The sequence below is a fragment of the Halichoerus grypus genome, chromosome 15, assembly GCF_964656455.1.
Source record: "Halichoerus grypus chromosome 15, mHalGry1.hap1.1, whole genome shotgun sequence".
In the NCBI taxonomy this organism is placed as follows: Eukaryota; Metazoa; Chordata; class Mammalia; order Carnivora; family Phocidae; genus Halichoerus; species Halichoerus grypus.
The window spans coordinates 58,076,770-58,088,451 of NC_135726.1; the positions used below are offsets into that span (position 1 = coordinate 58,076,770).

An 11,682-nucleotide genomic window follows, 5' to 3' on the forward strand; every position below is an offset into this window, starting at 1 on the left:
CCTTACCTTCCCGATGCTTGGGCCAGAGAGAGCCCTTTCTAACATACATCACTTTCAGCCATTCTGCTCAACAAACCCCAGCTCACTCATCAGCATCAAAGCCGGCAAGGTCTCCCATGATTGCCACCTCTTCCCTGACTCTTCTGACGGCATTCTCTACTCTGGGGTCCCCTGGAACTCACTCTTGGTCCAACATAATATTGCACACACCTATCTTCCCCAGATGTGTGCATGGAGTCCCCCCTCTCCTCCTCCAGATCTTTTACACAAGTGACATCAGCTCACTGAGGCCCTCCTGGACCAACCAGTCCCATCCTGGAGGCTGCCTACCTTCACGCCTAGTCCCCCCCTCCCCTGCTGTCTTCCCATGGAGCTCTCACATTATATCATACACTATAATTGATTCAGTTTTTACTGTCAGGATTCCTAACTTCAGCACTACTGATAGTTTGTGTGGATCACTTGTTGTTGGGGGTGGGGGTGGGGGACCATCCTGTGCATTGTAGGATGTTAAACAGCATCTCTGGGCTCTACGTACCAGGTGGCAGGAACATACATACTCCCCAAATTGCTCAGTGTTGTGTCCCCAGTGCTTAGAACTTAGACCCAATATATATTTAGTCCATGAATAAAAGTGAAAAAAGAGGGAATGATCCTCTCTACCTTGCAGAGAATGGAGTTGACAGAACATGTTAGCTGTCACCCCAAGTACCTGGCTGAAGCACTGAAGACATCCTGTTCCTCTGTCTTCTCCCCATTGGGAGCCATGTCCATCACACTCTCCACTTCCAAGGGCGAGGGTGAGAGAGCCTCTGAGGACAACCCGGTCTTGGTCAGAGGGCTCAGATCTGACATCTCCTTGGGCTCTTGAGGCTTTTGAGATACACTGCTGAGCTGTGGGGACACCCCAGCCTCCATCTCGGAGATGGGGGTCAGAGAGATGGGCGACTGGGGTGCATCTTCCCACTCCGATGCGGGCAGAGGGATGGGAGACCGGGAGACATCATCCATCTTCCGGCTGCTGGAGACACTGTCCATCTCCTGCTCCATGAGGTAGGGCACTTCGGAAGGCCCTGTTGTGTCCTGGGAAAGCTCCTTCACCCAGTGATGCTTACTCCTCTCTGCCCACTGATGCATTTTCCCCTTCACCCAGGTGCCCACCGGGGACTGGTCCCTAACCCCCACTGGTGTCCCCTCCGGTGAGGGCACCCAGAAGCCCACTGGGGACTGCTCCCTAAACCCCACTGGTGTCCCCTCCATCAAGGGCACCCAGGAGCCCACCGGGGACTGCTCCCTAACCGCCCCCGGTTTCCCCTCCGGGGAGGACACATGATGGGGGCTGAAGGGCACTGTGCCCTCTGTTGACCTAGCAGACGCCTGGGGAGCTGAGAGCCAGGAGGGCAGACCGACTGCAGCTGGTCTCTGGGGTGGCTCCTTGCAGTTGGCCATGATCATCATCTTGGCAAGGGTGAGCCCCTCCACCGAGAAGGGCCTGCTCTGTTCCTCTGGGCCTCCCTCAATGGCCAGTTCCTGGGTCTTGAGCCACCTCTGCTGCTCTCCTCTCTCCTTGGATTTGAAGCCAGGCATGTCCAGGGATATCTTCTCCTTCTTTTTGTGGACCTTGTCCTGCAATGTGCTCCTGCCCTTCAGGCCATCCAGGGTGATCTCCCGGGCTTTGCTGATCACGACTTCCTCTGACTGCTTCTTCGTGGTAGTGAAAGGGAGCTCCATGGATGTTCTCTGGGTCCTCGTCTCTAGCACGTCCATCTCCTGGGTGCCCACGAACAACATGGGCTGTGGCGTCCCTTCATGCTTCCTTCTCTCAAGCCCATCCCTTTTAGGACTTAATTCAGGCACCATGCCAAAATCGGCCCTGTCCAGTGTCATCTTGTATTGACTAGGTGAGGTCACAGCCTTCTGGGATGGGGTAGGGATGAAGAAAGATTTCCTCCTTTGGAGAGTGGGGGACGCAGCCTTTGGGGGAAGAGCCTGGATAGGTGGGGACTTTGGAGATGGGTAAGGTACGGCTGGAGGCTTCTGAGGACTAGCCAACACAGGTGGGGCCTTCTGAGATGGGACAGGTATGGCTCGGGCCTTCGGGGAACTAGCCGAAGCAGGTGGGGCCTTCCGGGATGTGCCACGTGCTACTGGGGCCTTCGGGAAAGTAGCCGAAGCAGGTGCGGCCTTCCGGGATGGGCCACGTGCTACTGGGGCCTTCGGGAAAGTAGCCGATGCAGGTGCGGCCTTCCGGGATGGGCCACGTGCTACTGGGGCCTTCTGAGGAGCAACAGGTGCAGCTGGGGCCCTCCGGGATGGGCCAGGGGCAGTCGAGGTCTTCTGGGATGGAGCAGGCACTGCTGAGACCTTCTTGGACTGGTCGAGGATGAATGGAACCTTCGAAGAGGCAGCATGGGTAGATGGCGTCTTCTGGGAGTATGGCGGCCGCTGCCTCTGCCCAGCCTTTCCTTGGTGCTTATGGAAGGAGAACGTGGCAGGGAGGTTGAAGGCCGGAGGGCCGAGGGCTGGGCAGAAGGAGGAAGAGGACAAGGTGCTGGAATCCGGGTCCATCAGGTCTTCAATGTCCCGCCGCCACAGGTATGTGTCCAAGCGATCATAGGAGCCCAGCAAGGAAGGCTCACGGCTGCCCTCCGAGATACAGCGTGCAGGGGTCTCCACTAAACCTCCCAGGACCGTGCCCACCTCAGAGTCAGATAAGTAACCCTGCACATGGGCCGAAGAAAGGGGAAGGATGATCAGGACCCGGGGAGGCTCCCAGACCCAGGACCAGGAGTCCTAGCCCACAGCCTCTCCTCCCTCAGACCCGGGGGTCCAGCTCCCAGCCCCGCATCCCTCAGACCCAGGAGTCCAGCTCCCAGGGCCTCCTCCCTCAGACCCAGGAGTCCAGACCCCCAGCCCCTCCTCCCTCAGACCCAGGAGTCCAGACCCCAGCCCCTCCTCCCTCAGACCCAGGAGTCCAGGCCCCCAGTCCCTCCTCCCTCAGACCCAGGAGTCCAGCTCCCAGGGCCTCCTCCCTCAGACCCAGGAGTCCAGACCCCCAGCCCCTCCTCCCTCAGACCCAGGGGTTCAGCCTCCCAGCCCCTCCTCCCTCAGACCCAGGAGTCCAGGCCCCCCAGTCCCTCCTCCCTCAGACCCAGGAGTCCAGCCCCCAGCCCCTCTTCCCTCAGACCTAGGAGTCCAGGCCCCCAGGTCCTCCTCCCTCAGACCAAGAGTTGGGCCCCCAGTAAATAGGTGCCTTGGAAGAGGACCGTGAGTTGTTGATGGTGTTGGAAATGATGCTGAAGATGGTACGGATGGTGATGCTGGGCTTCTCTGGGTGGGAAGAAAGTAGTCTGAGCTTTCAGGGGAAGAGCGAGAACTTTGTGGATCCATACATAGAGGGGGAGGTGTGCTCACCAGAAACCTGGATTTTCGTCCGAGACGTGTCAGCGTAGAGTTTTGGTTGGGACCTGTGGACGCAAAGTGGTGTGACTAGATGGCATCTGCACCAGGGTCCTCAGCCTTCCCCTGCCTCCCACCAGGAGCAAGACCCTAAGCCTACTTTTCCGCAGATTTCTTTTTAGCTTCAGCATGCTCCAGACGCGACCAGATGAGAGGCACAGAGTCGCCCACGGCCTGAGACTTGAATCTGCGCTTGAGGGTCTGACAGTGGGAGGAGGGACGGAGTGCAGTGAGGAGGCACAGCGCCCCCAGCCCCCACCCATCAGCAGCCAGTCCTGCCCGGCCTGCTCACCTTGGTCTTCTTCTGTCTCTGAGATGCCATTAACTTGTAAGGAAAGGTGGGCTCGACAATCATGACTGCAGAGGAGGGGAGGCTTTGAGTCAGGGTCTCTGACAGGGAGGACACAGGGAGACCCGCAGGGGGCTTGGCCAGGGGAGAAGGGCAAGGTCTGACCACGCCTACTGCAGCAGATGCTGAGAAGCGGGGAAGAGCCTGATGGACACTGAGCCTACTCACCTGAACCTTTGGACTGGGGCTGGGCCTGTGGACAAGGAGGGGGCCAGTCAGGAGGGGTGGCCTCCTCCTGGTATCCACATCTCCGTTACCTACCCAGCCCAGGACTCCAGGACCCCAACCCATCCGCCTGCCAGGACCAGGGGTCCTGTCCTCTGCCCCTGCAAACCCTGGAATCTAGGGCTCCAGCCCCTCCTCCCTCAGACCCAGAAGCCCGGGCCCCCAGCGCCTCCTCCCTCAGACCCAGGTGTCCAGGCCCCCAGCCCCCTCCTCCCTCAGACCCAGGAGTCCAGGCCCCCAGCCCCCTCCTCCCTCAGACCCAGGAGTCCAGGCCCCCAGCCCCTCCTCCCTCAGACCCAGGAGTCCAGGCCCCCCGCCAGACCCTCCTCCCTCAGTCCCAGGAGTCCAGGCCCCCAGCCCCACCTCCCTCAGACCCAGGAGCCCAGCCCCCCAGCCCCTCCTCCCTCAGACCCAGGAGTCCAGGCGCCCCCCAGACCCTCCTCCCTCAGTCCCAGGAGTCCAGGCCCCCAGCCCCTCCTCCCTCAGACCCAGGAGTCCAGGCCCCCAGCCCCTCCTCCCTCAGACCCAGGAGTCCAGGCCCCCCCCAGCCCCTCCTCCCTCAGTCCCAGGAGTCCAAGCCCCCAGCCCCTCCTCCCTCAGACCCAGGAGTCCAGACCCCTAGCCCTCCCTCAGACCCGGGAGTCCAGGCCCCCAGCCCCCTCCTCCCTCAGACCCAGGAGTCCAGGCCCCCAGCCCCTCCTCCCTCAGACCCAGGAGTCTAACCCCCAGCCCCTCCTCTGTCATCCAGGCCCCCAGCCTCATTTCTTGGGATTCTGGATTTAGGCTGTTTGTCTTGGCTCTGAAATCTAAAACCATAGTTGCCCCTGGGGGCTGTGGGGGCGGTGCCCACCTGGAGGCGCCAGGTGGAGGCCGGAGGTACCACACGGGCCAGGTCCATGGTGGGTGTATTCAGAGTCCTGGGGGCCCAGGTTGTGGCAGGCTCATGGAGCAGGTTGATGAGACGGATCCAGCGGTCAAACAGGAAGCCAGCCTCGTTATCAGGGGCGTCCAGCTCCAGGTAGTAGTAACGGCCTGTGACCAGGCGCAGCTTAAGGCGCCAGGCAGACAAGTCATGCACGTAGAGGTGGGCCAGGTCCAGCGGGAGCATCCTGGGGGGTGGGGGCAGGAAGGAGATGGAGATGGTAGAGCAGGAGATGGGACAGGGCGGGGGCAGATGGGGCGGATGGAGGCACCTGGTGAGGATGAGATTAGGCACTCCCTGGGGCAGATGGGGGGATGGAAGCACCTGGTGAGGATGAGGTGGGAGCACTCCCTGGGGCAGATGGGGGGATGGAGGCACCTGGTGAGGATGAGGTTGGGCACTCCCTGGGGCAGATGGGGGGATGGAGGCACCTGGTGAGGATGAGGTGGGAGCACTCCCTGGGGCAGATGGGGGGGATGGAGGCACCTGGTGAGGACGAGGTTCCTGGGGCAGATGGGGGGATGGAGGCACCTGGTGAGGATGAGGTTGGGCACTCCCTGGGGCAGATGGAGGGGATGGAGGCACCTGGTGAGGATGAGGTTCCTGGGGCAGATGGGGGGGTGGAGGCACCTGGTGAGGATGAGGTTGGGCACTCCCTGGGGCAGATGGGGGGGATGGAGGCACCTGGTGAGGATGAGGTTGGGCACTCCCTGGGGCAGATGGGGGGGATGGAGGCACCTGGTGAGGACAAGGTTCCTGGGGCAGATGGGGGGATGGAGGCACCTGGTGAGGATGAGGTTGGGCACTCCCTGGGGCAGATGGAGGGGATGGAGGCACCTGGTGAGGATGAGGTGGGAGCACTCCCTGGGGCAGATGGGGGGATGGAGGCACCTGGTGAGGATGAGGTTCCTGGGGCAGATGGGGGGGTGGAGGCACCTGGTGAGGATGAGGTTCCTGGGGCAGACGGGGGGGGGGGGGGTGGAGGCACCTGATGAGGATGAGGTTGGGCACTCCCTGGGGCAGGTGGGGGGGATGGAGGCACCTGGTGAGGACGAGGTTGGAGCACTCCTTGCCCTCTCCGGGCTGAGCGATCAGCAGGATGTCTGGGAATACCAGGCCTGGCAGGGAGGCAGCCACACCCATGGTCAGACGGTTGGTTCTGTGGTGCATGTACACGGGGGCCCCTCGATTGGTCACCTGGGGGGCCAGGGAGAGGGGCTGGAACCACTCCTTCTCCTGTGCTCCTCTGGCACCCCCAGCCCAAGCCCCCTGCCACCGGAGCCCCACCCACCCCCACCCCCACTGCCTCATACCTGCCTGGGTTCAAGTCCCCCAGCCCAGGGAGTTCCAATCCCCTCCTGCCCCTCTCCACCCCCAGGGTACAGGAAGCTGGGGACCTGGACAAAGTTACTCTCGAACATGGGCAGCGGGCGGAGGGGCAGGTACTCGCCCTTCTGGAGGGTCTTCTGCAGCTCGCCCAGTGTGGGGACCCATTTTGAGGGTCCCTGGAGTGGCTCCATGTGCCTGATATTCTGAAACCGGTTCATGGCGGCTGGAGAAAAGGTGAGTCACCACGGACACACAGTCAGGGAGCCGGGCACCTGGGCACATGGCCTGCCCAGTGTCCCTCAGCCCACCCGTACTGGCCCTTTGGGCTTCACAGGTGCGGGAGCTCAGCGGTTCCAGAGGGTGGAGCTTCCCCAGGGCTTGGCCATGGCCCTGAAGGGGGGGGGTGGTCAGCCCTGGCCTGGGGGAGGAGCCTTCCGGTGGGGGAGCTTTGTGACCTCATCAGACACGTGTAGGACTCTTTCTGGGAACTCTCTGGGGGGCACGGATGGGCTCCCTTCCCCAAGATGTGGCCTAGAGTCTTGAGGGCTGAAGTCTGTGAATCAGAAGCCCCCAATCCAGACCCAAACTAGTGAAAACACTGGACCCTTGGGGGGGCGCAGGTGGGGGGGGTGCTGTCTTGGATATTGTAAACGGATAATTAACCAAGAGTTTCTGACTCTTAAGAAGGGAGACCTGAGTACAGCCCCAGCTCACCACTGACCTTCCTCTGGACCTTGAGTAAGACTCATACCCCCACTGGGCCTCAGTTTCCCCATATGTAACCTATTTGTGTCTGTGGCAACAACTGCTGAACATGGGTTCTAAAGAGAAGGACGTGCGCTTTGGAATGAGCCAGACCTCTGGCAGAATCACAGTTGTCTCTCCCTAGCCATGTGACCCTAAACAACAACGCCCCCCATCTCCTCCCCTCGCCTGTAAAGTGGGGCATAATGGCGCATTCAGGGGATCGTGTAAGTAAAACCCCACACTTAAGGCACGGTCCAGAGCAGGGACTCAGTGAGCCGTGATTCTTGACTCCTTCTGAGGGTTTATTGGGGGAGAAGGTGTTGACTGGTATTCTTCCATTCTAAAAAGTGTTTATTATTTTTTTAAATGTGTCATGCAAAATACATGGTCATTGTAGAAATTCTGGATAATACAGACAAGCACAGATTTTTAAAAAAAGTCACTCATAACTCTACCCCACCTTCCACCCTGAGGGGACCATTGTCAACATTTTGGTGCATTTTCTTCTATGACTTATTATTATTATTAAAGATTTTATTTATTAGAGAGAGAGAGAGCGCATGAGAACTGGGTGAAGAGCAGAGGGAGAAGCAGACTCCCTGCTGAGCTGGGGGCCCGATGCGGGGCTCGATCCTGGGACTTCGGGATCATGACCTGAGCCAAAGGCTGAGCCACCCAGGCGTCCCTATTATTATTTTTAAAGTAAGCTCTATGCCCAGTGTATGGCTGGAACTCATGACCCCGAGATCAAGAGTCACATGCTTTACTGACTGAGCCAGCCAGATGCCCCATGTTCTAGGACTTTTAAAAACATCTGTCCATCCATCCATCCATCCATCCATCCAAACACAAAATGGGAATCATGCAGTGGTCAGTAGCCTGCTTTCTCTATGTCTTAAAGCAGCCTCCGTCTCATCCCCTCGGCATGGCTGATGGTATTCCATCACATGGATGGGTGTAATTTATTAAACCATCCCTCACTGTTGGACATCTAGGTGGTTTCTGATCTGCTGTTGTGAACATCACCATAACGAACATCAAACTTGTAGCTTTGTCACATGCAAGTATTGTAGCGCATAGGATGGCCTTCTGGAACCTTCCTTTAATTTATTGAGTGCCTACAAAGTACAGGCTCAGACCCTGCCCCTCAGCACTCAGGGTCCCTGGGGGACCAACAATCTCCTCTCTGCTGTCCTGCCCACTAAGGGTCCCTGCCTCTCTCTGCTCCAGGGACCCCGGCGACCAGCCCCCAACCCTCAGCACTCAGAGAAATCGCCTCTAAGTGGATGTGTATGACAAATTTAATTCCCCTTTCTCCATCTTACAAAGGTTTCTCACATTTTTGTACAAAAACCCAGGCCTCCTTTCCCTCCCCACCCCAACCCAAAAAGTAATTGTTTAATAAATAATATATGCTCCTGCCCAGGCCCAGAGGGCTAGGGGACAGGGAAAACCTGTGGCCAGACTTCTTAAGTGATTCAAGAATCTAGAACTCCAGTTCCCTGCCCCTTTGGTCCCCAAGTCCACCTGCCTCCCACCCGCCCCCTTAAATAAATAAGTATAAATAAGGCACAGATACCCCCCCACTCTGCCCAGGTCTCCTGGAGGGACCGTCTCGAATTAGGGGGAGAGAAGGAGGGGGTGTTTTCCTGCTGCTGTGCCCCTAGTCCCAAAATAAATAAATAAATAAGATGTGGCATCGAAGGACGTTGGTGGTTCCGGGTGGCGGGTCACAGCCGAGTCTTCAGCAGCAGCAAGCCCCGCACGGCCCAGTCAAGGGTCAGGTGCAGCCCCCCAAGAATGGCGTGGGCTGCCCTGATGCCTCCCCAGGCAGAGGCCGGGGGGGCCAGCGGGGGAGCTGGTGGGTCTGGGGGTGCTTGGGGTAAGGCCAGGCGGGACATCTGTTGGGAGAGGACAGAGGGTTAGCAATAGGTCAGGGGTGCAGTGGGGGTCCCAGGAAGGGGTCTGAATGGGAGGTTGGGGAGTCCAGGCTGCATGCTTCTGGAGTGTCTCTGGCCTGTGGGGTAGGGTTTCTGGGTGGGCAGTTCTCAGCATGTTGGGTTCAGAAAATGAAGACTGGGACCAAAAGGTGGGGGTGTCAGAGCTGGAATTCCAGGGCCCAGTCCAGGGGATTGGGGGAGAGGTCTATAGAATCAGGACTGGGATCCTGGTGCTAGGTGAGGGCTGGGGGCTGCGGGCTCAAGTCTGGGGTCGGGTCCAAGATCTCGGGGCTGGGGTCTTAGATGTGGGGTCTCTTCCATCCAAGCTCAGGGACTCATGGGTGAGGGCTGGGCTCTCAGAATGGGGAGCTGGAATTTGAGGTCCAGGGTCTTTGCGGTCAGGCCCAGGAAGTGGTATCTGAGGTTTTCTGATCTCAGGGTGCTGGTCTAGGATTTTAGCAGTCAGGGTTTGGGGGTCGTAAGGGCTCACGACCAGCATCTGAGGTCTTAGGGACTCAGAGCTCAAGGTCTAGGTTCTGAGGTCTGGAGATGGCAGGGTCTGGGGGGGTCTCGGGGCCACAGGGTTTGGGACACAGAGGAGGGTCTCAGAGGGTCCTGGGGTCTCGGGTTTCAAGTCTAGGTGTCAGGTCTGGGGGCTGGAGTGTCCTACCAGGAGCTGCAGCCGGCGAAGCAGGCGGTCCAGCCGGGCCTGCAGGGCACCCAGCTCCGGCTCCAGGGTCCGCAGGGAAGGGCCCCCGGCCCGGCGCAGCCACTGCACATGGCGCAGGTAGGATAACAGGTCCGCTCGCAGCCGTGTCAGCACACCTGGGAGCTAGAACACAGGGCATGGGGGGCATCAGGGAACACCTGCCACCTGCCTGCTCTGGCCCCCAATCCCCCGCACCCCCTCCATGCCCAGATCTCACCTTTGCCCCTGTCCCTTTCCCCTTCCCTTACTTGTAGGGCTCCCAGCGCCCCTGCACTCATGGCCAGGGTGGGAAGAGAGTCCAGGTTGTGGTCTCCGTCGGCTGGAAATTTGTCTCTCTGTGGGGGCAAAGAAGCCTTGAGGGGAACCCTGCCCAGCTCCAAGGGTCCCTCCATCCTCCAGACAGGCCCCAAACTCCTCCCTCCCCCCCGTTTCTGCCACCGTGGTAGCCCAGAAGCCCTCCCCACTCCTGGTCCTGGTCCCAGCCCATCCCCTCCAGGCTCTCCTACCAGCTGCGCCGCAAGCTGCCGAGTGTCCGCCAGGAGGGAGCGGGTCAGGAGGACGGCGCTGTCCAGCTCAGCCCGAGGGTCTGGGGAGGCCCGCGGGGGGCCAGGAGGTGGCCCCGGGGCAGCAGCTCTATCTGGCCACAGGCTCAGGGCGACCAGGACCAGGCAGCAAACACCTGGGGGCGGGAGGAAGCAGAGAGCTCAGACCGGACTGGTGGGTCTGAGGGAGGAGGGACTGGGGGGTCTTGAGTCCCAGGGTGGAGCGCCCAGGGCAGGTCGCAGGGCCGGGGCGGGCTTCCCTCTCCCTCTCCGGCTCTGGCTGCCCCGCCCGTCGGAGCAGACGCGGCCCGGGGCGGGTAGACGGGCCGGGCGTCTCCCGTCCGCCCCCGGACGCCGGAATCTGGGCCCCGGGGCGGGGCATGAGGGGGGAGGCACAGGCCAGAACCTGCCCCCTCCCCGGGCCTCGGGAGCCCGAGCCGGACTGAGAGCAGAGGAAGGAGACCAGGACAGAAACCCGGGGGCCCAGACCCCTCCCCAGGGGGACATCCCCACCCCCTAGTGGACCGCGGAAGGCCGGGCCGTGGTGCCGGGGATGCCCCCCGGAGCACACCTGGGCGGGGAGAGGCAGAGGCGCGGGCGCAGCCGGGCCGCGGGAGGCGGAGGGAGACCCGGCGGCGGCGCACGGCTCGGGGGCTCCGGCCCGCTGGCTCCCCGGCAGCCCATCCCCCAGCTGCCCCGCCCACCCCCGCTCCCGCCAGCCAATCAGCGCCCCCCGGGCCGCCCCGCTCCCGCATCACACCCCCAGCCCGCCCCCCGGCCCTCCCCGGCCGCTGTCTGTCCGTCGGTCCGCATCTGTCTGGTTCTCCCGTTCCTGTCTGCACCACTGTCTCTCTTTCTCTCTTCCCCCTGGCTGGGGTCGGTGTTCTGGACTTGCGCTCACCTCCTGGGCGGGGGGGGGGGGGGGGGGGGGGGCTCTCTGCCTCAGTTTCCCTCCCGGAACCTCTCTGTCGGGATGCCTGGGCGTCTGCGTCCCTCGGTCCCCGCTGACTCCCTGAGGGTCCCCGGCCGTTGGGGGTCACCTCCCGGCATCTGTCTCTCTCTCCGTCTGTCTGGGGGTCTCCATCTCTCTCGCGCTGCCCTGTGCGTCTCTCCGCGTCTCAGCTTCGTCCTCCCGTCTCTCTCTGCCCGTCTCTTCTCTGGGCCTCCTGCTTTCTCGGAATCTCCTTTCCTCTCCGTCTCTGCCTCCCCATGGCTCCCTCACTCTCCTCTGTCTCTTTCTGTCCCATTCCGCTGAGCCTGTCTGCTCCCCACCCTCCTCGCCACGGGCCCTCCCTCCTCCCTTCCTGTCCCCCCCACCCCATGAACTTGAACCAACTTACTGTTCATGTCCCCACAGGGCAGGGGTTCCCCAGGGCAGGGGGCAGGGAGCTGGGGGCCTTTAACCCTTCCCTGTCCGCTGCCGTGGGGGGGGAGCCCTGGGGGTCAGCTGGGCCTCGGCC

At 61.2% G+C, this 11,682-nt stretch overlaps 2 protein-coding genes across 2 annotated transcripts; both read right to left on the reverse strand.

Annotated features, from left to right (window-relative positions):
• Positions 1-699: 699 nt before the first annotated feature.
• GARIN5B (golgi associated RAB2 interactor family member 5B) lies at positions 700-6,502 on the reverse strand. Its single transcript, XM_078062645.1, has 9 exons — positions 6,353-6,502; positions 5,998-6,152; positions 4,884-5,142; positions 3,977-4,001; positions 3,752-3,816; positions 3,560-3,660; positions 3,415-3,467; positions 3,254-3,330; positions 700-2,721 (listed from the first exon to the last, which is right to left on the reverse strand). Exons 1-9 carry the CDS (start codon positions 6,500-6,502, stop codon positions 700-702), a joined length of 2,907 nt encoding a protein of 968 aa, XP_077918771.1.
• A 2,078-nt stretch (positions 6,503-8,580) lies between these two features.
• Positions 8,581-10,298, reverse strand: IL11 (interleukin 11). Its single transcript, XM_036096793.2, has 4 exons — positions 10,187-10,298; positions 9,929-10,015; positions 9,642-9,803; positions 8,581-8,932 (listed from the first exon to the last, which is right to left on the reverse strand). Exons 2-4 carry the CDS (start codon positions 9,956-9,958, stop codon positions 8,762-8,764), a joined length of 363 nt encoding a protein of 120 aa, XP_035952686.2. The 5' UTR covers positions 9,959-10,015; positions 10,187-10,298; the 3' UTR covers positions 8,581-8,761.
• Positions 10,299-11,682: the final 1,384 nt, after the last annotated feature.

Bases quoted from the DNA above. Each gene is read 5' to 3' on its own strand.
- GARIN5B (XM_078062645.1), bottom strand. From the start codon at position 6,502: ATGAACCGGTTTCAGAATATCAGGCACATGGAGCCACTCCAGGGACCC. The intron at 5,143-5,997 runs GTGCCTCCATCC...CCCACCCCCCAG, and splicing joins TCCAACCTCGTCCTCACCAG to GATGCTCCCGCTGGACCTGG. The intron at 3,661-3,751 runs GTGAGCAGGCCG...TCCCACTGTCAG, and splicing joins AGAGACAGAAGAAGACCAAG to ACCCTCAAGCGCAGATTCAA.
- IL11 (XM_036096793.2), bottom strand. From the start codon at position 9,958: ATGAGTGCAGGGGCGCTGGGAGCCCTACAA. The intron at 9,804-9,928 runs GTAAGGGAAGGG...CCTGTGTTCTAG, and splicing joins GGGCGCTGGGAGCCCTACAA to CTCCCAGGTGTGCTGACACG. The intron at 8,933-9,641 runs GTAGGACACTCC...CTCTCCCAACAG, and splicing joins TTCGCCGGCTGCAGCTCCTG to ATGTCCCGCCTGGCCTTACC.